At 37.3% G+C, this 26,828-nt stretch overlaps 6 protein-coding genes across 12 annotated transcripts; 3 read left to right on the forward strand and 3 right to left on the reverse strand.

The window, feature by feature from the left end:
• The first annotated feature begins 1,258 nt into the window (after window positions 1-1,258).
• On the forward strand, window positions 1,259-6,314 carry LOC130988432 (lycopene epsilon cyclase, chloroplastic). Its single transcript, XM_057912264.1, has 11 exons — window positions 1,259-1,889; window positions 3,243-3,414; window positions 3,772-3,904; window positions 4,031-4,141; window positions 4,230-4,332; window positions 4,657-4,800; window positions 4,873-4,980; window positions 5,086-5,182; window positions 5,270-5,398; window positions 5,708-5,840; window positions 5,988-6,314. The coding sequence occupies exons 1-11, from the start codon at window positions 1,581-1,583 to the stop codon at window positions 6,151-6,153; spliced, it is 1,605 nt and encodes a 534-aa protein (XP_057768247.1). The 5' UTR covers window positions 1,259-1,580; the 3' UTR covers window positions 6,154-6,314.
• A 588-nt stretch (window positions 6,315-6,902) lies between these two features.
• Window positions 6,903-7,898, forward strand: LOC130988433 (peroxisomal membrane protein 11-4). Its single transcript, XM_057912265.1, has one exon. The coding sequence runs from the start codon at window positions 7,142-7,144 to the stop codon at window positions 7,793-7,795; it is 654 nt and encodes a 217-aa protein (XP_057768248.1). The 5' UTR covers window positions 6,903-7,141; the 3' UTR covers window positions 7,796-7,898.
• A 1,558-nt stretch (window positions 7,899-9,456) lies between these two features.
• On the reverse strand, window positions 9,457-13,856 carry LOC130988435 (probable protein S-acyltransferase 17). Its single transcript, XM_057912268.1, has 10 exons — window positions 13,487-13,856; window positions 13,270-13,363; window positions 12,237-12,331; window positions 11,988-12,155; window positions 11,837-11,909; window positions 11,710-11,762; window positions 10,991-11,082; window positions 10,844-10,896; window positions 10,206-10,331; window positions 9,457-10,101 (listed from the first exon to the last, which is right to left on the reverse strand). Exons 1-10 carry the CDS (start codon window positions 13,633-13,635, stop codon window positions 9,826-9,828), a joined length of 1,179 nt encoding a protein of 392 aa, XP_057768251.1. The 5' UTR covers window positions 13,636-13,856; the 3' UTR covers window positions 9,457-9,825.
• A 139-nt stretch (window positions 13,857-13,995) lies between these two features.
• LOC130988436 (uncharacterized) lies at window positions 13,996-16,271 on the reverse strand. Its single transcript, XM_057912269.1, has 7 exons — window positions 15,982-16,271; window positions 15,120-15,338; window positions 14,956-15,042; window positions 14,733-14,879; window positions 14,617-14,643; window positions 14,449-14,544; window positions 13,996-14,290 (listed from the first exon to the last, which is right to left on the reverse strand). The coding sequence occupies exons 1-7, from the start codon at window positions 16,237-16,239 to the stop codon at window positions 14,090-14,092; spliced, it is 1,035 nt and encodes a 344-aa protein (XP_057768252.1). The 5' UTR covers window positions 16,240-16,271; the 3' UTR covers window positions 13,996-14,089.
• A 6-nt stretch (window positions 16,272-16,277) lies between these two features.
• Window positions 16,278-20,712, forward strand: LOC130988437 (uncharacterized). Of its 6 annotated transcripts, none has more exons than XM_057912270.1 (7): window positions 16,278-16,656; window positions 17,656-17,787; window positions 18,411-18,491; window positions 18,946-19,104; window positions 19,605-19,661; window positions 20,225-20,320; window positions 20,395-20,712. In XM_057912270.1, the coding sequence occupies exons 1-7, from the start codon at window positions 16,411-16,413 to the stop codon at window positions 20,635-20,637; spliced, it is 1,014 nt and encodes a 337-aa protein (XP_057768253.1). In that variant the 5' UTR covers window positions 16,278-16,410; the 3' UTR covers window positions 20,638-20,712. The 6 variants fall into 6 exon arrangements, with proteins under 6 accessions (XP_057768253.1, XP_057768257.1, XP_057768258.1 ...); XM_057912274.1 differs by having other exon boundaries at window positions 20,403-20,712; XM_057912275.1 differs by having other exon boundaries at window positions 18,964-19,104; window positions 20,403-20,712.
• Window positions 20,713-20,819: 107 nt separating this feature from the next.
• On the reverse strand, window positions 20,820-26,566 carry LOC130988434 (casein kinase 1-like protein 2). 2 transcript variants are annotated; one of them, XM_057912267.1, is made up of 14 exons: window positions 26,121-26,566; window positions 25,999-26,039; window positions 24,460-24,529; window positions 24,214-24,362; window positions 23,993-24,088; window positions 23,839-23,909; window positions 22,924-22,985; window positions 22,759-22,822; window positions 22,601-22,685; window positions 22,394-22,520; window positions 22,192-22,274; window positions 22,058-22,121; window positions 21,799-21,935; window positions 20,820-21,551 (listed from the first exon to the last, which is right to left on the reverse strand). In XM_057912267.1, exons 1-14 carry the CDS (start codon window positions 26,194-26,196, stop codon window positions 21,252-21,254), a joined length of 1,425 nt encoding a protein of 474 aa, XP_057768250.1. In that variant the 5' UTR covers window positions 26,197-26,566; the 3' UTR covers window positions 20,820-21,251. The 2 variants fall into 2 exon arrangements, with proteins under 2 accessions (XP_057768250.1, XP_057768249.1); XM_057912266.1 differs by having other exon boundaries at window positions 21,799-21,938.
• Window positions 26,567-26,828: the final 262 nt, after the last annotated feature.

A 26,828-nucleotide genomic window follows, 5' to 3' on the forward strand; every position in this document is an offset into this window, starting at 1 on the left:
TCATAACTTCCCTCTCCCCCTATCCGTAAAGCTCTTCCCAAACGCAGCAAAAAGCTTCCAACACCAATCGCCTCTCTCTCTTCCAAAGTGTTTGATAAAAGGGTTAAGGTACAGATCCACCCTTAGAGCGTATCCCTCCCCATTTTCGATTTTGGCCCAAATACACCCCCAGAGCCCATTTTCGATTTTGGCCAAAATACACCCCCAGAGTCCATAAAAATGGTGCATTTAAACCCAGCGAGAAAACGACCGTTTTCTCCTTGTTAACTTATTTATTTATTTATTTCTCCCCTTCACCCTCTCCGCAAAATCCTCCGGCAACACCGCCGTCACCGCCCCTCCCTTATCTTCTCTTCTTATTCCAATTGACTCCCGTTGTTGATCTCTTTCTAGCCACACCACGATGGTGGTCGCCGAGGCGAACAAGGCTTCCTCGAAAATCTTGACAAGTGAAATATTCGGGAAGGCCCTCAATGCTGACCTTCTTCCTCGAATTCTCGCAAACATCCAAGCAGTAAAAATGGCGATCATGGTGTAGAAATATTAGCCCTCTACTCTTCAAATACGCTACTGGCCAATAGTAGTTTTAACTTCTTCCCTAAAGGCAAACAGCTTAACCCACTCGTCACCTTCCATCACCCATCCTTCCAAGCACTCAAAAAAACAATTCATGAACAACCCCTCGGTAATGAGGTCGTCGCAAAGAAGAGAAGTGAGGGGCGACGACGGTGCCGAAGGGTTTTGCGGAGAGGGTAAAAGAGATGAGGGTCCCACTCAAAAATTTAAAAAAAAAAACAGTTAACAATGAGAAAGCCGTTTTCTCGCTGGATTTAAATACATCCTTTTTATGGACTTTTGGGGTGTATTTGGGCCAAGGTCGATAATGGGAAATGATACGCTCTAGATGTGTCCATTTTAGGGGTGGATCTGTATTTTAACTCTTGATAAAATAAGCTCTAAGAACTTATGAACTCTCAAAAAAATAATTTCTTCTACCCCAAATTATTTTTTCATTATTTTATAAGAAACTCTTATTTTACAAAAATAATTTAATTATAATTTTTTATTTTCATTATATATTATTTTAATTTAATTTTTATTCGATTCTTTTTCAACATTTAAAAGCTCTCTATTTAGCTTATAAGCTTAATTACCCAAATACTTTGATAACACAGAAGCTCTTAATAAATTAAATCTTGTAAGTTATTGAAATATCTGATAAGCGACTTAAAATAAGCTTAATCAAACGACTCAAAGTGATCAATTCAGTTTTTAACACTCTCGAGTACTCAAAGTGATCAATTCAGTGTTTATGTGAGCCAATGACATCCATCCACGTGGCACATGAGGGAATGGCCGTTGAACATCTCACCATAACTTCCCTCTCCCCCTATCCGTAAAGCGCTTCCCAAACGCATCAAAAAGCTTCAACACCCATCGCCTCTCTCTCTCTCTCTCTCTCTCCAGTTCCTCAAGTTCCCTCACTGCATTTCCCGCTCCCCAACGCCCACGCAATAATCACCATCTTCTCTCTCCAACAAGCTCTCTTCTAAAACACACGGAACGAGCAGGTAGAAGAAATGGAGAGTTTAGCAGCGAGAAATTTGGCGGCAATGGCTATCTCAGTTTACCCGACGAGGAGGTGTTGGAGGAAGAAGAGGCTCCCAAACGAGATAGGCTTTTCTGCAAATGCTCACGGCCATGAATCAACGTCGTTCCGTGTGCGCAGCGGCGGCGGCAGCGGCGGCAGCGACAGCTGTGTGGCGCTGCCGGTGAGAGAGGATTTCGCGGACGAGGAGGACTACGTGAAGGCTGGAGGGTCGGAGCTGTTGTTCGTGCAAATGCAGCAGAACAAGCGCATGGATCACCAGTCTAAGCTTGCGGATAAGGTTAGATATTTTCTCTGATATTTCGTTTCCCGCCCTTATCTCTCAATTTTACTATTATTATTTTGACTTTTTGTCTCGATGATTTCATGCGTGTTTGGAGTAATATTGGTCGATTAATTGATGTAATGGGATGTGATTTTGGCTTTTTGCTTCTGAGAGTCTAGATTTTGTAGTTAACAAGAAAACTGAGAACGAAATGATTATCATGCTGTTCCCAGTTTAAGAGTCTGTGCCATTTTGAGGCCTGAAACCTTTTTAAAAAATGGGCCTATGCCTTCATTTCATGATACTGTGCTCCACATGGCTTTAGCATCTTATACAAAATCACATGTTGGTCTGGTTGAATCTGGCTCTAACTTCAGCACAATTGACCATCGTGTATTGCAAGAGGTGTACGACGTTGTCCGAGGATCATAGGGTCCTTACATGTTTATGGGTATAAAAATGTCATCTAAGTTATTGTCTAGCTCAAGTTGGTAGGTTTGCTTAGATATCATTTATGTAAAGGACAGGTAGGTAAATCATAAATGACTAGAATGATGAAGAAACCACCTTCATAGTACAACTTGGTTTGGTGAATCTTGTAATAAGTGATTGTTATGCCCTCTTTATTGAGTTGATTATTTTTTCATGAAGTTGTTTTTGTATTTAAAGACTGCGAATGTGAATCTTTTTCATATTGCCCCTGTAATGCTTCACACCCAATAGAAAATATATGAAAGAATATTCATCATTACAATATTTGTGCAACTAAATGTTTGCATGGTTAGGCAACATGAATTTTAAAACTTTAATGCTGATGATATTGAGATATTTTTGGCAAACAATTGATGGATCACTTAGCCTCATGAATGAAAAAGAAACACCAAACCATTAAGTGGATGAAACACAAGTACCTTTATTAGATCACATCGAATGTCAATACCACATCATATCCTTGGAAGAAGCTAGAGTCTAGATAATCCAAGAAGGTGAACGCTAGAGGAAAAGCAATACAAACTTTTAAATGGCCATGCACACAGAAATTTTTAATGCATATATATGAAACTTAGTTTTTCCTTTGACTGGTTAAACCTTATCTTTTCCAAACACATACCTGTAGATCAAGAAGTTCAAGTTTTCTTTGTGTAAGGATTTTATTTTCATTCTTTTGACATTCATTTTATGAATTATCAAAATCTTGTTCAGCAGTCTCCAGTCCAAAATTTATTTTCTTTCCAAATATAAAGTATTAATTCAAACAGAACCTTTGTATCTTTTACTTAAATTTACATGTATATTTCCTTATGCTTCTATCAGTTTTAGGGCAACTTCACTTTATTCTTATGAGCATATCTCTTATCATGTCTGCAGTTACCAAGAATATTGACTGGAGATAATGTACTGGATTTGGTGGTAATCGGTTGTGGACCAGCAGGGCTAGCTCTTGCTGCTGAGTCGGCTAAGCTAGGTCTCAATGTTGGGCTTATAGGCCCTGATCTTCCTTTTACAAATAACTATGGTGTTTGGGAAGATGAATTCAAAGGTGCTTATCTTGATGCCATTCCATTTATTTGATTTTCAGCAAAATGATTTAGCCATTTAGGGCATATCAGGTCATGATACTTCACATCATAGGCATTATGAAATCCTTTCTTGGAAACTTCACATCATAGCCAATCATGGCTACATCTCTTATATATATATTTGTCTTATTATTCCTCTGATATTCGTTGCATTCCAGTTCCATCCTATGGCAGCAAAGCAATATCTAATCATCAAAATTTGTGATAATTTTCCTAACAAAATATGCAAACATTTTTATCATTTTCCATATTTCTTTTAGCACCATTTACAGTCTTATATAGTTAAAGTACATGATGCTCCTTTGCTACTATTTCAGATCTAGGACTTGAATGTTGCATTGAGCATGTCTGGCGGGATACTATTGTGTATCTAGATGACAACCCTATTTATATTGGCCGCGCATATGGACGTGTTAGTCGCCATTTGCTCCATGAAGAGTTACTGAAAAGGTGAACTTTATCAGGAGACCATATGCATTTTTTTAGCTTTTCTTTTCCTTAATATATATATGTTACATTTTTTACGTTACATACTGGTCACAGTTATAGGTTTGTAACTCATATTAAATTTCCTAGGTGTGTAGAGTCAGGTGTATCATATCTCAACACTAAAGTGGAAAGGATTATTGAAGCTTCAGGCGGCCATAGACTTGTAGAGTGTGAAGGCAACATTGTGATTCCCTGCAGGTGTGCTTATTGTCTCTCTTTTACTTTAGTATACTCTGTGAAGAACTTAGTTGTCTCCATTGCCTGTGCCTCTGACTCACATTTACAGGCTTGCAACTGTAGCATCCGGGGCAGCCTCAGGGAAACTCCTAGAGTATGAGGTTGGGGGTCCAAGGGTTTCAGTCCAGACAGCCTATGGCATCGAGGTTGAGGTAGGAATGTTCAGAAGGTCTAAAATATCAAAGCTTCTGTTATCTAATACAGTACCTTCCACCAACTCTAATGACTTTATTTTAATATTCTTGCTGCTGGTGTACCGTTATCTGATCATTGTTTATATTAAATATACATGATGCCATTATACGGTGAAACAAATTGAAACCTCAACTAATTGCGTTGACATTAACACTTGCTACAGTTGAATGTTGTTGTTTGATCTTCTTAGCTAGAAAATTTGGATAGTACTTTCTTGAATTCAACATCACGATCACCATTTTGTATAACCCATTTATATATTCGCATATTTACTTTTTCAGGTGGAAAACAATCCATACGATCCCAGCCTGATGGTTTTTATGGATTATAGAGACTACTGGAAACATAAAGTTCAATTCTTAGAAGCACAATATCCAACATTTCTGTATGCCATGCCTATGACCCCAACAAGAGTTTTCTTTGAGGTTTGATAAAACTTTATTATATATTACTCCGTATTGTATATTGTGACTGAAACTAACACAAGTGCTAAGCAGGAAACATGCTTAGCATCAAAAGATGCAATGCCGTTTGAACTATTGAGAAATAAATTAATGTCAAGACTGGAGATTATGGGAATCCGTATTGTAAAAACTTATGAGGAGGTACTTCTCTTGCTTTATCCTTATTTCAACAAGAACATTTCAGTAGAATATATATTTTGATTCCAAGCTCCTTGAGATTTTGACAGATGCATGAATTTTGTTCAGGAGTGGTCTTATATTCCAGTTGGTGGTTCCCTGCCGAACACTGAGCAGAGGAACCTCGCCTTTGGTGCTGCTGCTAGCATGGTCCATCCAGCCACAGGTAATACTATATAGAACAAATGAACACCTTAATGACCATTGCTTGAACGAAAGAGTCAGATTAATAAGATAACCTTTCGTGAAACAGGCTACTCAGTTGTTAGATCCCTGTCAGAGGCTCCAAAATATGCATCTGTTATTGCAAATATCTTGAGACAAGACCATGTTAAAAACATTCTTGTCAGCTCAAGAATTTCAGAGAATATCTCAATGCAAGGTAGAGGGTTACATGAATTCAAACATGCATATACCATTGATTGCCTGCTTTTTATCATATGATTTCTTGATATGCTTTCAATCCTCATACTGCTGCAAACAATACTTTATTAAAGATACTCGGACCTGTTGTGCATGAAATTTTCATTCATGATCTCAGACTGCTCAATTGCACTCCTATCTGTCTTAGCTAGTTTTCCATTCAATCTAGTACTTCTTTGCTCAACTCGTTGTCTGATTTTTCAATGGCTGTGCAAGACACATGTTCTCTTGAAAACTAATGTCTGTCAAATCCTCACTCTTTGTTTAGCGTGGAATGCCCTTTGGCCACAAGAGAGGAAAAGACAACGAGCATTTTTCCTCTTTGGATTAGCCCTCATACTGCAACTGGATATTGAGGGCATAAGGACCTTCTTCCACTCATTTTTCCGTTTGCCTAAATGGTTAGTATGTCGTAGCATTATATGGTTATGATTTTGAACCACTACTCATTGATGCATCGAACGTTATCTCATGCACCAAGTAGCCTAAAGTTGATTACTTTTTGGGTTGCATTCTTGAGTTTGAGTTTGAACTTGTTAATCTGGCAGGATGTCACAGGGATTCCTGGGCTCGACTTTGTCGTCAGGAGACCTCCTCTTGTTCGCACTGTATATGTTTGTGATAGCGCCCAATGACATGAGAAAGAACCTAATCAATCATCTCATATCTGATCCTACAGGTGGAATTATGGTAAAAACTTACCTCACAATATAGATTACCTTGTTTTACTCCAAATTCCCACTCGTTTCTAATAAATCCTACTTCAGATCTTGTCTGTCTTCTAATGTACATAAACTTTTGTATCTACTTATAATACTGTTATACAAATTAATTAACTCTTCCACATTCAGTTATATATGTTTCCATTAATGTCACTCTTCCACATTCCTAGTAGACGAAAGAATTCCAAGTTTTGATGAGTAGAGCAAAATGCTACATATGGCTCTTTACATACTGTTAGTATGGACTTTTTTAATTCAAAATTAAACTAGTTCTACTTCTGTACTTTGAAGTGAATCGAATCCAATTTCAATCTAGATTTAATCGTTTTTCAAGAATTTTCAAGGGTTCTGTTTCATTATATTAGATTTTGATCTTATCATATTAATATATAAATAAGTGAATTTTGGTAAACTGAACTTTCCACCAAAAGTTTGGAAGAAAATTTTGCTCAGGAAAAATCTATTACAAGATCTCCATGAAAAAGAAGTTAATTATATCAGCAGTTAGAGGAGTATTACAGCATCTCCTCATCAATGCATATCATATGAATATTTATAATGTTACTATTCACTATATTTAATTCATGTGATATACAATAGAAAATACATGATAATATAACAAAGAAAATATTGTACTTACAATGGACGTTTCAATTGAATAACCAAACCCACCAAAACCCACAATTTCTAGATAAATTAAAGGAATGAAATCAAATACTCCATATCGATCACCGCATTCCAAGAAAAGACAAAATAATATAGTCCAACCAATATTTATCATATACGCATACACATTATTTGGTTTTTATCCGAAAAACTTCCCCCAAAGAAAAACAAAACCCATATAAAAAAATTTGTGGCTATCCACCAACTTAGTCACTAAGTAGCTCCAAACTCCATCTTCCAAAACCATCAAATTAAATTCTTCCAAAACCACAACTCCCCTTTGCAAAACTCACAAGAAAAAAGAAAAAGAAAAAATGAACGACAAAGTAGACAAACTGGTAATCTTCCTGGCCAAGAGAGACGGCATCGATAAGCTGGTGAAGACCTTCCAATACGTATCGAAACTCGTCCACTACCACGTGGAGAAATCCCACCCCGACCACGCCGGGCGGGCCAAGCAGTGGGAGGTGGCGGCGGGGCTCAGCCGGAAGGCCTTCCGCAGCGGCCGCTTCCTCACGGGGTTCAACGCGCTGCGGAGGGCCCCGGGGCCCACCCCGGGATTTCGGCTGCTGGCCGTGCTGGCCAATGCGGGCGAAATGGTGTATTTCTTTTTTGACCACTTCCTGTGGCTGTCGAGGATTGGGGTCCTCGACGGCACACTGGCGAGACGAATGAGTTTCGTCTCGGCCTTCGGGGAGTCGTTCGGGTACGTGTTTTTCATCATATCGGATCTGATAATGATCAGGGATGGGATGAGGGAGGAGAGGAAGGTGGCTAGTGAGGAAGGGAAGAGGAAGATAAGGGCGGAGAGGGTGATGAGGTTGATGGGCGTGGCGGCCAATTTGGCTGATTTGATAATAGCGTTGGCAGATATAGAGCCTAATCCGTTTTGTAATCACGCCATTACGCTCGGGATTAGTGGTTTGGTCTCTGCATGGGCGGGATGGTATAGGAATTGGCCCGCTTAATTAGTATTAATGTTTTTTTTTAGTTATGAAAAAAGAAAGACTTATGTTATGTGTATATGGAAATAATATCTGCATGCACTGTGGTTGGTCTTATTTTGACAAAGCTTGTTTGGTCTTTTTTATACTATGCTCATAAAAACTAATCACTTTATTATAATCGTTAATTTTATTAGAATAATTATTAATTTTATTTATAAAAACCGTTACTTTTTTCCCGAACTTATAATAAAAGAAAGCGCATGTACAAACTTTTTTGTTTTGCTTCAGCTTGTGAAAATTAATGAGGTGGAGGCGTGGCAGTGATTAAGGGAAAAAAGTAGATTAGATGACAAGGTAAGCCTGCAACAGTTAGTTACTAGATGTTGTATTTTGGATAAATTATGTTGACAGAATCATGCACGTAATAATCCATAGATCAATCAAGAAATGGAAATTATGAGTGATAAATCACCCTATAGGGCGTTGATCACAATTGAATCACTGTACACCACCTCCCCAGGGTTAATTTTGTTTATCTTTCTATATTAACCTTTCATTAATTATTAGTCTTTTTTATTAGAATCACTTTAGTCACTAAAGAAATTATATCTCAACATGTATTTCCAAGTTCCTTTCAAAAAAAGTATGTTTGGAGTCATTTTCCCGTCTTTGAGCTTTCAAAGAAGTTTTTCTTTTTCAGAGGACAAAAAAATAGTAAGTGTTTTTAGACAAAAAAAAAAAAAATTTGTTTTTAACCCATTTAGCAGGCCTCGACTAAGTTGAAACTCAGTATATTTAAAATAATAATAAAAATAACAAGTAAAAAACTAAAAATATGTTCACACTTTGGAGGGTTTCTATCAAATATATGAGATCGTATGCTGAACACGTACTTTAAAGAAATTCACAAAATTCGCCTGACTAGCACTTAATTTTTTTAAAAAAATTCGCTGTGTCAAGTCAAGTAAAAATAAAAATAAAAATAAAAATAAAAAAAGAGTGTGCGTGTGTAGGGATGGCAACGGGCCGGATCTGGACCGGGTCTGGCCAATACCAGATCCAGATCCGTTTTCATATACTAGATCCAGATCCAGATCCGCGGATCTGAAAATTTTGGATCCAGATCCAGATCCGTCAGATCCGCGGGTCCAGATCCATGGATCTACTATTTTTAAATTAAATTAAAAAAATTTCACAAAATCAACAACACCTAATTTCCAACATGAAAAATATAACACAAAATACTTTTATCTAATTACTTTTAATTTTTATTCTTTTGAATATAATTTATTTATTATTTTTAATTTAGTTAATATTATTAGTAAACTAAATATAAAATATAAAATATATATATAAAATAAAACGGATCCACGGGTCGGATCTGGGCCGGATCCAGATCTAAAATTTCAAGATCCAGATCCAGATCCGTTTTCAAAACTGAGATCCAGATCCAGATCCGTCGGGTTCAAAAAATTGAGATCCAGATCCGTAACGGATCTGGACCGGGTTCAAGATCCACTGCCATCCCTATGCGTGTGTTGACCTAGCGGTAGAAGATTAATGCTCAAGACCTCAGTTCTTCGTCGCACAGTCTTTAAAATTTTTTATTTATTTATGTAATTTATAAAAAAAAAAATGTGAGTCCTAGTGATTCGAGCATGTGAGACGATCCAGACAAGAAATCGCAGCCAAGAGCATGAAGCATGACATAAATTTATCAGAGATCCATGAACTACAAATCCATTTACAACTGCCTGTTACACTTCAAGTGCATAACATACAAATTTACATCTTTTGATGATCAACTTCTCTAAGTTGGAAGGCCAAAGTATCTTACAATATCTTTGTTAATTCTCCAAAAAATATCTCATGTGTTTTCTACTCAATCTATGACACTCGAGTAATCTTCCAGCACAGAAAAATGAAAATCAGAATGCAATAACAGCAAAAATGACCAATAGGTATAAGTGAGGATTGAGTTCGGAGCATTTTCTTGTGGACACAGTGCGCGTTACTAGCAAAAACCAAGATACAGAGAAGCGTCGAGAGAGTTAACCTGATTTTGATTTATTTAGTAAGAATGATCGCCTTGTCGAGAAGGGAACAACAATCTCATAGATATTATGAAGATATCCCTTGTCATATATGTTGTTCTTAACCACTTGTAGCTCTTCTAGACGAGATCTTCTAAAGAATGTCTTCCATTTACTCTCCTGAGGCTTCTTTTCTTGATTTAGTTCGCCTAAACTAGCTTTTAGAGCTGCAGCGCTCGCCTTTGCCTCGTTCACCTTCCTCTGCCAGCTCAGGTACTCTTGCCATTTAAAGCTCTGAAGTTTAACATGGGATAGAGCGAACTCAGGAGGTATATAAATTCACATTTATCGGGAGTAAAACCAACACTGTGGAAAGAAATGTAAAGAGGCATACATACCTCATTTGTAGTAGTGTTTGTGAGACTGAGTTTGGCATGGTATGTGAAGAAACCAGCTAATAGCAGAGAAATCACAGCCAAAAACACCATAACAAGGATTTGTGTGTTATAGGAGTTCAACAACCACTGCCATAAAACAGATGCTCATTATCAGAAGGCATGACTGAATGAGCATATTTTCACGACGAGCATGCTCACAAAGGATGCCTATATATGAGGCTGGCCTGTGCAGCAGATATTCACCTATTTTTTAGGCTAATCTCATTATTTTTTTGACCAACAAAAAAGAAAAATCACCACAAACTTCCTTCTACTTGAAGTAGAGGTGCTCTTGCCCTATAGTTATACAAGCCAAAATCTCCTGATAAAATGGAAACCATCAATTTCTCAAGTCCAAAGCAAACTTGTAGAATAAATTCTTGTCTTATAATAAATCAATTAGCATCTCCTCTCTTATAGTTGAGCTAATGTTAGATAAACTACAAGAAAAGTAAGAGCCACATAAATGGCTGGTGAGCCGCTTATATTGAAAGTCATTAACAGTTTCTCTGTCAACAAGCAGTTAAAATGAATTGAGGTGTTGGTGGATTGTTCAAGCTAGGCAACTGACTAGAGTGGGATTAATCAAATCAACTTACCTGTAAAACAAGTGGAGCCAACTCTCTGTAAGAATTTTCAACACCATAATAAACTGCAATATCAATAGAAAGAGAGAATACATTTATTATTGGACGAAGAAGACCCAGCGCTATCAAAATAAAAGGATGGATTTGCACCAGCCAAACCTGTTAGAATGTGGATAACTTGCAAGTCTTTCAGCCTACCAGCAAGAATTAATGCAAGTGCAATGATTCCATATATGCAGATGAGAAAATGCCTGCATCAGCATCAAGACACAATTCAAAGGCAGGGCAATCATAGTTATACATTTTATTGAGGCATTGATCTGTCATGTCTACATTTTATCACAGAAGATCCCCATCCAAAAATTATGAGTTGCGGAATTTATTTTGCTGAGGTCAAATAAGGATCTTCAATAAGGATCCTTTGTTTCTGAATTCCAATAACAGGTTTAAAGCTAAAACATAAAGGTTCAAATCCTGTCCTGAATCACATTCAATGCAGTTTCAAATTATACTCTTCCTCAAGTTTACTAGTACATCAAACCAATGAAGCTTCTTAACAGATGCATACTTATGATTAACCATCTCACATTCGGCCTTAAGATTTTCATCTCAAATGATTCCACATTCTGCAGATACATGTTCTGCTTCTCAGAATATAGCCCCTCTAATATCAGTGCATCATCTACAGAATAATGTAAGTTAGACTATAGAAAATATTTCACACATGCATGATTCTGTGCAGCCAAATCATGAGGAAACCCACAATGTTCATTTTCATACTCATTTTTTCGAAAAAATGTGTCAAACATTGCCAAAGGGAATTGTAGAGAAATTGCAAGCTTAAATATTTGTTTTTCTTGTCTATGTTTACTACTCACCAAAGAATAAACGCCATGAAATATCTGGTGTTCCTCTCTCCTATGCAATTGTTCTTGAAAAAAAAAATGACATTATCTCAATGAGAGACTAAATGTAATTATGAATATCAAAAAGGAAACTACATACCATCCACGCACAGTGATGGTCAAAACGAGCAACACAACGATCACATATACTGCAGTGCTTTGACCTAGCAGGTCTGATAATGCAAGAATTAATACAATTCTTAATTTGTTAGAATAATTCTGGATATCCGTAACCAGAACAATGAGCTTACTTGGGAATTTTGCAGGTACCGCATTCTTTCTCTGTGAAGATAATGTTATCATATGGATAAGCAGAGAGGTACTGAGAAACATTGGAAGAGTTCACAACCCCTGGATCAGAAAAGCTAGTCAATAGAAAGAGAATAATACCCACTCCAACTGCCAAGAAGCTTGAGTACCTGCTAATACATAATTCCGAGTAAAGTAACAAATATATATCCTGAGTGGAGAAACATCAACCTTAAGAATACAGAATATACCTGTGCGTTCCACTTATATAATACCCTGGGATGTAGATGAAGGACGATTTTGCAATGATGTAATACGTCGATCCAATAATTAACAAATATATCAACTGCATGAAGGATAGTTAAAGCTTAGGTTTGTAATTACACAGATCTCCAAATATGTTATATACGTAAATAAAAAAAATCTTAAACCAAACAGCAATATATAGTTAAATCTGTTCTTCAATGCACTAATACGTGATTTAGAAATGTGATTCTATTCTTGTTACTTCTCTGTTCAGCGTCACTTTTAACAGAGAATTTTTATTGCATTTACTGGAACCGCTGACCAGTCCAATTCAAATCCATAAGCTCATTTATATTAAGTTATTAACAAAAATAAGTTGCAGATAAAGAAAAATCCTTTCTGGTATCTTCCTGATGGCGATGAGAGGTCAGACTGTGTGAACAAATCGAAAACCAAACGCAACCCAAAAACTAAATTTGTTGTTGGCACTCTCCCAAAGTCAATTATAGGTCTTTCTGTCGAATTAGGTAATTTGCCGAAAAAGAAAAAAGACAAAAAAAAAAAGTTTTTTGTCGTTTACCAATTCACGTCATACTTTCTGGTCCTATCAGGGAAGATGTTAACAAGATCTTTGAGCATTTATGCACGTTCCATGATTTAAATTTGCTTCACTTTGATAATCCTAGCGCTTGGTCTGGCATAACATTAACTCTAACAAGACTAATAGCAGAATATTAAAAGGAAAGAACACAAGCAAGAAGAAGGACTTGACAAAGGGATTTCTTTTACAAAAAAAGGTCGACTTAGGAGTTAGGAAGCTTCTCGGGATCATTCAACAATCAGCAGCAAGCCAAAGAATTCATCTAATGCAAACCCACTCAATTAGGCTCGCGTATGTTAAAATCGACAACCTAACATGCAAGATTTACAGTTAGTAAAAAAATTAAAGAGCCGATGCAGTCTTTATATTTACAAAATCAAAGCAAAACACTCGAAACTTTCACAAAGAAAACGTAATATAAATTGCAAAAGAGGAACCTGTATGATAGGGTTGGGACGGTCACAACAATGGTACTCAACAGAGTGAAGCGCATCGACGCCCCTAGAGCCGCACGAGAAGAGAACAAATCGTCTGCATCGCCATCACAACTAGTTGTAAATTAGACTAACCACAACCACAGAGCAAAGAATTACAAACCACTTGATACCAGCGGGGTCAGTGTATCAGTAAACAAACATGAGAGAGAGAGAGTACCGGAAATAGTCATAGGCGCCGAAAGTGAGGAAGAAGTGGATGCGCTGAATGAAGGTGCCCTGAAAAATTGGCCACTGGCCGCAGAGGAATGATACGACTACCAAGAGCGTCACCAATCCATGGCAGACCAGAAGCCATTGGAGTGCCATCAAGATTTCAAGTAAATTGGGTTTTAGGGAAAGGATAAAAGTTGAAATTGAAGTTTGGTTGGGGATTAGATGGGAATTTGGGAGGGAGTTTGGTTGGGGACTAAATGGCTTGGAACTGAAATTGGGTTGGGAATTTAACGTAGTTTAGCCTACAATTTTCTTGTCTCACTCAAATTTGTGTAACAATATATCTCACTGTCGTAATTATTTTATTGTCAGTGTCAGTGACCAGTCACCATTCACCACCTTCTCCAGCTTATTTTCTTTTTCAACTTTTTTTAATGAGGAGATAAAAATCATTGTCACACATTCATCTATAAAAGCTACTAGGCCTCGAATTACAAATTGCACCCCTCAAAATGATCAAATTCTCAAGACGTTTATAATAAATGTGAGGGCAAAAAAGGACACAAATACATGAAGTGAGATTCAAAGTAAATAGCAGTAGCGTTTGTTACAGCTCTGCAATATCTATGCTTTTCTCAATCATGTGAATACACGAGCCAACAGATTCCCCCTGAGACATGGCTTCTGCTAGCACAGCTCGAGCTTTTTCATGGCGACGGAGAATGAGGATAGTATTCAGAACAGCCCACCTCACTTGACCATCGCTCTTCTTCTGGCTGAATCCGAGGCTCCTAAGTAGCCTGTCCAACTGTTCAACCACACAACATTCTTAGTACTCTGAGACAAGAGTGTGCATCACTTTTGGTGGCACGAGTTTTAATATAATATTAGATTAGATGAGTATATTGAGAGTTGAAAAAGTGATTCACTTTATTATAAAAGAAAGACAGAAGATGACGGGCAAACCATGTTGATATCTGAAAGACCGCCTTCCGCAGCACCGAGGAGCAGATACTCCGTGGCCACACCAGCCAGCGCTATACACGAGAAGGTGTTGAGTGTCTGCAAACGAGCATCAAAATCAGTCGCTGCTGCTGTGAATGGACTATACTAGTTCTAGTTCTAGGGCCCTACGCTGGCTGATACTTTTCCGGTGCTCACCTGGAATCACAACAACCAACCATTCAAATCAAACCATATGCAGATCTCTCCCTTTACTAACTTAGGAGCTACCAAAAAGACTGACTGACTTCCTCGAGAAACTCGTAGTCCACGAAAGCAGTCCCTGCTTGAACATTCAGCGATCCCTCCTTCTTCAGAGCTTCCAAGCTGGTGAGAGTGTAGCCCTTGGGCAGGATCCCCAGCAAATACGCAATCAAGAAATGGCCCGACTCGTGCTAAATCATACCAACATTTCAGCGCCATGCCATGATATAGCTCATAACACAAAATCGATATAGCTAGGAAGCTTACTTGAACAACCCTATTATGGTACTTTTGGCTCAAGGAATGGCCGAGCGTGTCCACAATCAAGAAACTGATCCCCCCATCAAAAGAAACCTATGGCATGGCATCATCACTTTAGATTAAATTGAAGATAGTGTGTAATAACAAGCGAAAGGAAATGAAATGTATACGGCGTCTAGTGTCCAGAGGAAGAGCAATCCGAGAGAGGCGAAAAAGATGTGTTGAGGGGTGAAATCAAAGAGTTTGGAGACAGCAAAAGCTCCCAAGAGAGCAGCAGCTTGAATGCTCCTCTCTATGGAACCCAGCGTCGTATCCACAGGGGATAAAAGAGATGCAGCTTCTATTCCATTCAACCTCAACTCATCTAGTGTGTACAGTCTCTGCGGAATCTGCATTCAACATTCAACCTCAACATCTCATTCCAAACTTACCATACAACTACTGCAAAACTAATTTATCTCCAAAATGGATCATGTAAACACACAATTTTTTTTTATCTAAAATATCCCAATTTATTCGTGTGTATCCTAAAACGTCCTATAATGTGAGTGACAAAATTATTAGTTCTTGGCGAAACTAGTCAACTTTGCATTCACACGAATCATTTCAAACAAATCGAAGAAAAATTTTATAAAAATACTTGAATGTTGAAATATAAATGAACAACGTTTACTAACAGAATGATTTTGTAAATACCATTTTTTCCCTTTTAAAACTAAATTAAAATATTGGTTCGAACAATTTTCTAATTCAAATTCTTTTTTGAACCTAATTTCCTTAAAGATGTATCTTGAAATGCTAGCATTTTGTCAAGTCAGCATGAACTAACAGCCAAGAAAGGAGGAGCTAACATTTTTATAACACAAGTATTTAACTAGTGTTAGATTAGTATACAAAATTTAAAGTTTGAATATTGTTTTTTTTTAGAGGAAAGTTTGAATATTGTTGATGATATTATTGTATGACATTTTCAGGAAAGAAAAGGGATTATCATATTCGTAGCAAAATTGGTGGGCGATGATGAACGTGAACCTGGCGGGTGGCGCCGAAGCAGCGGAGGCCGCCGGGCTTGGCCTGCAAATCCCTAACAAGATTCAGAGCAGCCCGATCATTGCCTTTGCTCAGTTCCTTGTCCACTTGATCCAGCACTTGCCACCTCCCACCGCCATCGCCCGCAGCCTCTACTACACTCACTATTCTGCAACCACGGCGAGAAAGGTACAATGCTCCGCTGCCAAACATCACAACACCACCTCCCATTTTCCCCAAAACTCCTAAATTTTTCAACATCACCTAAAGTTGATCTTTTGTTTTGGAAATAAAAAAGGAATTGTGTTAGTATTTTTATTTATTTATTTTAGCCACACAGTGTGGACACAGGATAAGGGGGGACGAAACGATGTCGTTTAGGGCACCGTTATATGAGCTTCCACCGCTCTGTAGTTTCTACCTACGCAATCGATGGAGGTGCGTATTTTGACGGTGAAAGAGGTTTCATCAGCGCCGGGGACCGGAATTCAGAAGCATGGTGTATTGGCGGCGCAGGTGAAGGAAGGAAACGCGGCGGTACGGCGTCGCAGAGCGTTGATGAGGTTGGACAGGGCATTGGAGAAGGGTAATTGCAAGGCGGTGCTGTCTCTGATGAAGCAGTTCAAGGCTCATCCTGCCGGCTTCCTCCGCGGCTTCGGCGCCGCCGCTGCCCCAAAGGTGTGATTGCCGTGATTTGTTCCTTCTGTTAAATTCATATTGTGATCATGCATGGAGAATGATCGATCATTGTTTGCATTAAAAGGTGATCGTTCCTTAATAGATTGCATGTTAGAAGATATGGCTAGTCTTCTTCATTTTCATTTGTTGATATCCTTTGTTTTTATCAAAGTTGGATAGCAAGATGAACATCTTTCGACTTGCTAGTTTTGGGATATCTAATAAAACTGATCTTTTCTTGCAAAAAGTGTCTCTCTCGAGGTCAAAGGAGTTTTTCCTTATCAACATATTGAATATGTATGTTGCGAGAAAATGTATGTTGTGATAGTCCGCAAGTCTTGAGTTTACAATCTTAGTATCAGCATGGCAAGAGGATGGAATATATTTTGTTATGTTGCTTTGTATTTATTGTGAGTCCCTATTGTGCCAACCTTGTGTTGGTATATCTTTGAAACCCCTAGGAATTACTAGTTATAACAAAAAATGGAAGTTTTAGTTTTAATTATGCTTGAAATTATCCTGTAATTGGCAGAGAATTGTCTGGGAGGTGGCAAACAATATGACATTTTCTAGGTTTGTGTTTGTGTCTTCTTTGATAATAAAATCATTAATCCTTGGCTAGATTTTTGCGGTGTAGATTGTGAATGCTTGTGGTTGCCTTGACCATCATTCTATCAATCTAGTCCGACCTAGAAAATTGATTGTTAACTTTATGATGAGGACAAGATAACATTGATCTATTTGAGCTGAAGACCTTTAGGCATCTCCTGTGTACTATATTCCTCTAACTTCACAATCATTAACGAGTGTGAGTAGTTGCAAATGATGATTATGGCTACGGTGTACATTTCTTATTAATTAAACTTGGTAGGTTGAAAATGATTAAGACAAGAAAGTCTGATTCATTGTTAACAGCTAATCAGTGGAAAATTGAAACTACATCTATGAGCAATATATATCTTTTAAACTCTGATTTGTTTGCAGATTTCAATATTTTAGGTCTCTGGAAGAGTATCATCCTTTGAGTTAGCAAGGAGGAGTGGAATATCATCTCTGCAGATAGTAATTGATGCGATCCTTCATTCCCTTAAGCGCAGTCTAGATTTTCAACTGCAGGAGGAAGAAGCAGAGGTATGTCGCTATCTTATTTTGCTAGTGCTGCATTTCTTACCTTGGTAGCACTTAACAAATCATATGAAACATTCCTTGACAAGTTTAAAGAAAACTTCTTGCACCATAGAAGTGGGAGAAATATTCCTGATCTTTTACATGCTACATGGATTATTTTCTTGAGAGTTTCCTTGTCCTCAAGTAACTTGGGAGGCCAAGGATCGATGAAAATATGCAGCCACATCTGAAGTCATCTTCCTGAACTTAGATTTGCTCTATAAGGTCTCATCTTCCCGGAAATTGGTTTATGTTGTTGAGTAAATCAGTTACCAATTGAAGTTTAAATTTCAATGCTAAAAGTAAGTAGTGGATTTTTATTAATCTAGTCGATCTCGTAGAGCTTGATTGGCTATTTTATGCCAAATTCTTCATGAACAAACTAATTATACGTATGTTTCCTTTATCGATGCAACTTTAACTTGCTAGAATGTTTATTGTGATTTTCCATGATTTTAAAATGCATACTAGATATTGAAGCTAAAATAGAAGAAAGAGGTTTCTTTAAGATTCCTTATGTCTACTCTAAAAATGCCTCCATATACCTTCTTATTTTGCTAATTTATGCTTTAAATGAACTTGTGTAGATCTTGCCAAAGGATTTTGGAAAAACTACAGCTGCAGACAGTCATAATTCTATATATGAAGATCACCTGATGTGCATGCAAGTAAGGACTTATATTTTCACCCATTTGATTCAATATGAAAAAAAGCTTCCCGCTTCAAACATATAATGAGAGAGAGAGAAATGAAGTACAAAATTAATTTTGTTTTATCCATTACTGCTGTCTTAAGTGCAAAATTACCGACCTTGCACTGAGTTTAAATTGCTGAATTTCGATGTTTTTTATCTTGTTTTTCGGGTTCTCTGCAATAAATTACAATAGATTTATACTGGCATAATGATATGATTATTAAGTCTGTTGTTTGCTTGAAATTTTCAGTTTAAGGCACTGTAAGATAGATAGTTACTTATGTTTTGCATCAAGGTCTTTAATTTCCTTGATATATAGTTATATACTCATTGAACTTTAAGTTTTTCATGTTAAGGTTGGCATACTTATCAATGATTCTTAGGTAAACTAGTGTTTTGCATTAAGGAACTTCTTTGATAATCTTCAGCAATATAACGTTTTTCAGCATGAAGCCGGTCACTTTCTAGTTGGCTATTTGCTTGGGGTCTTGCCCAGAAGATACAAAGTACCGAGCGTGGAGGATCTATTGCGGGACAAGTTTGCTCGTGGGAACGTGGAATTTGTTGGCTTTGAATTTCTTAGAGAAGTAAGTGCAATCATCATGTCATTACTTTTAATTTATGATAATTTGCAGAAAATTTATGAAAATTGTTTTTATGTTTTACATGTAAAACTTCTTATTCTATTGAAAGAATGTCTGAATTATTAATGACTTGCTTGGTAAAAGACAATCTCCATCATTTGAAAATCAGTTGACTCGAAACATCTACTATTCTAAAATAATACTGCCTTTGTTCTGTAAAAATAGTTCTAATTTTCGAAAACAAGAAACAAACGCTTGCCATTATTCATCTAGCTGTTAAAAGGTGGTTTAGCACATTAGGCTGACATGATATACTATTCCATTACCATTGTAGCCCCTTCACAATTGAGTTCCAGCATCCATCTAGAGCTAGTACTGAAATTTATCGATGGCTTTGATTATCAAAAATGGAAACTTTTAGCAAAATTGGAAACTTCTGGATTGTCTTATGTTTTTCCCACATTAAAAAAAATCTTGGTAACAGTTATAGTTAAATCCTGCAGGTTGGTATTGATCCCGTGTCAAATAGAAATTTCTCCAAAGGCAAGCTTAATAAAGAGGTTGGACATACTTATAGCTATTCTTTTCTCCTTTATTTTCAGCAACATCATCAGATACTTTTGTTTGGGCATTGCAGTGGGGATGGTTTATTATAAAAGAAATGAAGTGCTTTGAGAATATCTAGAATATAAATATACATTAGACACAAATATTTTGGTGGTGTGGGATGGTGGGGGGATGGGGATGAGTATCAATTCCAATTTATAACGATTATTGAACAATCTAATTGTTAAAGGATAGCTAAAAACACTTATCTGGTTTTTCCTAATTTCCCCTTAGCTTAGTTCTATTCTTTGCTAAGGTCTCGATGTCCAACAATAATTAGACAAAATGAATAAATACTCCTCTACAAATTGGACCCGTGACCATCAACTTCTTCCGCTGTTTGTGTAGCCACTCTTTGATGTTCATGAAGTTTTATTTGATCTCTTTCATTTCTTATTGAGATAGAAGAAGTTCTATTTTGATCTTTTGATAACTTTTCTGAAAATGGTTTTCTATGTCATAATTTGTGCATACTCAGTAACTTGTCATAACATCTAATGTTAAAGTTCTGAAACAGACTCTAAAAAAGTTTTCATGTGTGACACTTGGAGGCTTGGTGGCAGAACATCTGGTATTTGGATACTCAGAGTTATTGCACTCAGATGTTGAGAAGGTCAGTTGATGCATCTGTTTACACAATGCTTGCTTATGTCATATTTGTATGTGCGACTAACAGAAGCAAGGCAGTTGGACAGAGTACATAAGTGGCTGGGTTTCACCGAGGCTGAGGTCGATTTTGAGCACAGGCAGGCTGCAGAAGTTACGCTCTTAATATTGTTTCCCCAGATTGAAGCTCTGTCGAGGCTAGCTGAGGCCATGGCTTTGGGTAGATCACTTGGCTTTTGCATTGAGACAATAGAACATACGTTTAAACTGGGAACAGTAAGCTGTCAAACTTCAGATTTTGCATCTTCTCAACATGAAACTTAACAATGGAAGAGAAGAAACACACTGTTTTTCATAAAGCCCACAGTTTGAATGCCTTTATTTAGTTTGATTTTGTGATGAGCTTTTCCTTGATTGTACATAGAAAGTAGTAGGAAGATTTTCTCCATAAGCTTGAAGCTCAACTTCTCTACAAAATTATCCTCGATGCGAATAACACAATTCAATAGATGCAAACAGCAATCTAAGTTGCAATTATTAAATATATCAACAACAAGCATGATACAGAGATGAGTAAGCAGTAAAAGCAAGTTGTGCCAAGATATTGTTAGAAAGGGTTACAATAAAAAGTGCAGTATATGAAATTGGTAATAACTTTGTAAAGACCACTGGCCAATTTTACACTCAAGACCAGGCAGACCTGAAGAAGAGAAGGGCACATGGAAAAAATAGACCCACACCACAACTCCCAACTCGAACCAGACGCACCCCTACAACCCACTTGAGTTTTATCTATCCTTGTCACCAACAACTCATTTCTCGAGTTTGAATTCATATCTCCACCAGTGACAGTGAGTTGAGTTACCAACAAAGTTAAAAATTTGCTCAGGTCAAATCACACAAATTTGATGATTTACAGGCATGTGCTTACCGTTCTTTCAGTGAAACCTCTCTTCATCATCGAAATGCAAACTCTCAATACCCTTTATTGTAGAGTCATAGTTCTTAATGCTAGAATTATTCACCCCAGAAGAGGTATGCTTTGCATTCGAGGATCCACCAAGCGGAAAGCTTCTTTGCCCACTTGATGTTTTGTTTGCAGTAGCTGGACTAGCCTCGGGAGTCCGAGAGCGAGTGGGATCAGAATCATTTCCCAAAGTAAAAGTTTCGCGGCTTCCAGAAACAGTACCGCGTCTCAGTGTTCCGCTAGACCTTCCGAAGAAAGTGGAGCTTGAGAGCTGCAACAAAAAAAGAAAAGAGGGATTTAATAACCATCATTGTTGTACAAGATCATAGCAGTAAATACTTGAACCAAGTCTTGACTCCCAACTCTACGTGTCTAATTTTAATCTTGAAGGAAACCAATATGATTTTTTAAAGTTATATCATGAAATGTCTTTTCTAATTTCATCTACTGTATATTATACACCAATTGAAGCCCCTTATCAAATCTGGAACCACCAAAATGACGAATTAATATCTCACCAAAGCATCCTTGCTTCCTGAATCATTTGCAGCTGGACTCTTCTCTCTAGATATTCTAGCATTTATAATCTGTCCAGATCTTCTTCCTGAAGGATCTCCTGAAGAAGTGCCAACTACCCTTCCTTCTTCATCACCTGCTGCTAAGTCAAATAAGGAAAGGAGAGATCTCAAAATGCCAGATCAATAGAAGTAACACACTACGAGATACAAAGCTCAGATGTGATATTGTTTAGTCCACATTGCAAAGAATGGAACATACCAGGCAGCCGTTCACCACTGGGAACCGCAGGGGGCAGGGCTGAGCTTGTCCCAGCTCCTGGGCCCTGAGAGAGGCAAACACATCCATAAATTGAGATATTATGCTTTAAACGCTTAAAGATTTTAGTCACTTACAAGAGAGCGTGAAGGAGGAGCAGCCATCTGAGACTGCTGATACTTCAAGATAGTCCAATCAAAAACATAGTCAAATTGGAAACCTGCAGGGAAAACAAAATGTATGGAAACAGTTAAAGTTTTTATCACCCTTCAAAGCCCAATGAATTGTGCCACAGTATGGTGTTCGCTAAAGTAGGGAAACTGGAAGAAATATCCAAACCTTCACGAATGAAGAGGTCACGGAATATCCTCTTAAGATAAGCATATTCTGGTTTATCTTCAAAGCGCAGTGAACGACAATAATGAAAATATGATGCAAACTCAGTTGGATAACCCCTGCACAAGGCCTGGAACGAATGTAAGTCAGCATTTATACATCCACATAAAGCAAGCATGGTCCAACCACAGCTTCCCATGATAAACTTACCTCTATAGAGGTTGAAACCTTTTTCTCACTTATTTTCTCATATTTCTGTTTCTTAGTTCCTGCTTTAAGTCCCTGCCAAGGAAGACTGTACAGAGGGCATGTCAATTGGCAATTCTAAGTACATCAGCAGAAACTACAAAATATGATGAATTGGTTACCTTCCTCTCAAGAAGTACATCAGCACAAATCCAAGAGATTCCAAATCATCTCTCCTGCTTTGTTCTATGGTCAATATCAATAGCATCTCAATAAAGTAGTAATTGTACCAGAAATCAGTGTTGTAATCATATTCAAATAATACATGGCAAGATAAAGAAATATACCTATACCCAGGTGAGTATTCATACTGGCATATCGTGCAGTCCCAGTCAAGTTTTTGTTCTCCCTGCAGCGATTGCAATAATGTAGATTAAAATTAAACTTTTCAGACAGAGAAACCCCGATCCATAGTTCAGAAGTTAACTGACAACAAGTGTTTAAAGAATTGGCACTTCAAAGACACAATAAAGATTTTACTCCAGCAGATCCCTCAACACTTCCGCGTGAAAACAGTCTAATCTACAAAACTTCACAATTAAGTCTATGAGTGAAAGCGAGATGGGACTTAAATTTATATTAAAATTGAAAGTGACAAATTAATTATATTTTGGACCAGACCCATGAAAGATCATATCATGCAAATAAAAACAGACATTTAATAGCTCAGAATTTGTTGAAAATAATAAATAATGCTACAGAACTAATGTTTGTAATGTCAATAAGCACCAGCAAGAAGGCTAAGTAACAATTAAATTAATGTTAACCGGCTTACTCTTTAGAAATTGAAACTGTTTAAAATATTGCATCCTTACTCTTTAGAAATTGAAACTGTTTAAAATATTGCATCCCAATTACCACCAGGACTTGAAAAACGAAATGAAAGACACAGTTTCTCAGAATAAATTGAAATATACATAATGAGTTTGACAGCTTTTGTTTATATGAAACCAATTATTAGTGTGCCAACATTTAATTTCTCTATTCAAAAGCTATAAACATAAAACTCTTTAAGACGGTAGGAAGTTCACATGGCCTAGATTACATACATGACTGATGAGTGATGACTGCACCCCATAATCTTATATAACTTGAAACTAAACAATCAAATTCGATGCAGTGTAGCTATTTGAGAGATTGAGCAAGAATCGTGAGAATCTCTCACATTTGAATTTCTAGTGCAATACCGATGCTCATCTTACCTGTAAGGAATATGTTGATGAGTAGAACTGTCTCTATATTTCTTTGCCAAACCAAAATCAATGACGTATACCTAATAATAATGCCAGCAGACACAAATTACATTCAGCAAACAAATTCTGCTATTACACACAAAAAAAATGGCAAGATAAGGACCTGATTGGCACGCCGTCCCAAGCCCATGAGGAAATTATCGGGCTTGATATCTCGATGTAAAAATGATTTTGAATGGACGAACTCAACACGATTAATCTGACAGAACGATAAGGCAAACCTTATAAATAAATACATCCATGTAAAACTAATGCTAAGAAAAAAAAATCTATAGTAGGAAGGCGATTACAAAAGAGATAAAGCTAAAATATGAAAATAATGACCATTTGATCTGCAAGCATGAGAACTGTCTTCAGAGAAAGTTTCCTACTGCAAAAATTGAAAAGATCTTCCAGACTGGGTCCAAGCAAGTCCATAACCAGAACATTGTAGTCTCCTTCCACACCAAACCATCTTACATTCGGTATCCCAGCTGCAGTGTCGTGGCTAAAATTAGAGTTCATGACATGATTGAAACAAAAATTTGGTTAGTAAGCAAATAACGAAGTGAACGCTGCTTGAATCATTACTTCCGCCTTGTAGAATTCTGTACAACTTTGACTCGTAGAGCAATTGAGGATGTTTTGTCTTCACATTTTCCTGAAAACGCCAAATGTGGTGGCATTAAAAACTATAGCCAAAAATACTGTTGAATTTGCAGCACAACATCCTCAGCACATGCAACATTTTCTTAAATATGATGCTACATTGCAATATAAATATAAATGCCATTTCAGTTTCTGATTCTTAATTATCAAATAAGAGCTTAGTACGTGAAGGTTTGAAGTTGCAATGGTTTCCATCTCTCAGGAACCACAAACATCACCATCAATGTTCTTAAACTTTAAATCTTTGGGGGTGTGGGTTCTTCCAAGATTTTGATCTAATGAGGCACTCTTTGTATAAAAAAATATAACTGATCTCATGAAGAAGAATTTCCTATTGATAACTTCAGAAACAAAGAATGGAGCTCCCAATTCAATTGCTATGAACATAACATGCATCTGTTCTGCTGCACTTAGTAGTTGTATTATTGAAATTCTCACATACACATCAACCAATATTTTTCATTTATTTTTTGTTGGGTCAGGGCAGTCATTAAGCATGCTTCAGGTAGTAAATAAAAAAGATAACATTGCAACATCCGTTGTATCAACAAGAAATAATATTACGACTAGATTTCCACACATTTCTTATTAAAAAAATTCTGAGGATAACTTTTCAACACATATATTCTATTAATGCTATACCCACCAAGTTATAAAATTGAGTTCTAGAAGTAAAGAAACTAATGTCCTTTTAGACAATATGTAAGGAACACCAAACCAGAAGCAATAATCTATAAGTATGTAATCTGTGCTGATATGATAAATATAAAATCCGGGGCACCTAAACAGGCAACAGATGATAACTTAGCAACATTTCACTTATCTCATGATCTGTTGGTCAAGGAACAAAAGAGCTCCAGCAAGAAGGTATGTTAGTCAAGATTGCAAGGGCGAATTTAGATTTTCCATATCTAACTGAATATTCAGATAAACTCTTCTCTTTTGCTCAACCAAATCACAGAAATGTGCTTTTTAATAATAAGTTTTACAAGTACCACCAAGTTCCATACAAGGTAAATAAGAAACAGCTTCACAAGCAAGTAACACCGAGGTGAAGAAAATATGTTAATGGCACAAAACTGAGAAAGCCTAGACATAACAAGCCACTCAATCATGAAAAAACAATAAAACCCTTAATTCAGAGAAGAAAGAAAACGAGAACACTAGAGCTGAAGGATATTGTAACCTACCTTCCATCCAAATTGAAGCCGAGTCTTTGTGTTACATAAAAATAACCAAACCAGTCATAGCAATCAAAACTCATAAAATGCAAGTGGATTAATCCGAGCATACAAGTCAAGTTCAACCTTACACGACAAGAACATAAACACAAGCAAATAGTGAAAAATCCACGAGAAGATTAATTTTCACTACTATGAAAATGAAGAAACCCCGTCATTCAACAGAGAAGATACGATTAGCAACACATGAAAAAGAAATACGCGAAATATTAGAACTTACTAGCTTAATTGCCACTTCATCATTAGTCTGAATATTTGTCCCTGTATACACAAGCACTAAATCAGTTAACGCAAACCCAGAAAAGCAAAGCCCAGAAATTCAACTAAAAAGTGAAAACCTACCAAGATAGATCTCTCCAAAGGATCCACTGCCAATCTTCCGACCCAGTCGATACTTGTTTCCAACTCGCGGCTCCATCAACAAAACCCCTCTGATTTCTAGATTGAAATTCCCAACTCAGCACGCCAAATTCAGCGGGCAATCAAACCCTACATATGGATCTCGGCGGCTGCATAATTTCGGCTGGATCTAATAAGTGAAACGACTTGATGGAGATTAATCCCACTTCTAACAGCAGCAGCAGCAGCAGCACTAGGGTTAAGAGTTAGAGAGATAGAGAGGGAGGGTGAAGAGAGAAGAAAGGGGAAAAAATTCTTCTTCAGCAACTGTGTTGACATATATATTACTGTGTGCGTGTGTCTTTCAGTGTGAAGGTTTTTTTCGCTTGATTCGGTTGTCAAAATAAGTATAAGGAGCGGTGTGGACACGCGCCAGGGCGGCGCGTGGGATTCTGATTCTCGTTAGGGGATTGGATGGACGGATGGGTTTGAGTTGAGTTGGGTGTTGGCATGCGGGGGCCCCCGCTCACGTGACTCACGTGACGCCTTTTCATCCAATCTGCCGTTGGCTTGTGTATCTGTCACGTGATTCTATTTTTTGGGCTCACAGTGCTTCGTGTCATTAAATTTCATCTTGACACATTTTTAGCGTTTTTAAAATAATCTTCTTTTCGCCTCCAAAAAAAATTAGCGTTTTCACAAATATACTTA

This window comes from Salvia miltiorrhiza, chromosome 6, assembly GCF_028751815.1.
Source record: "Salvia miltiorrhiza cultivar Shanhuang (shh) chromosome 6, IMPLAD_Smil_shh, whole genome shotgun sequence".
NCBI lineage: Eukaryota > Viridiplantae > Streptophyta > Magnoliopsida > Lamiales > Lamiaceae > Salvia > Salvia miltiorrhiza.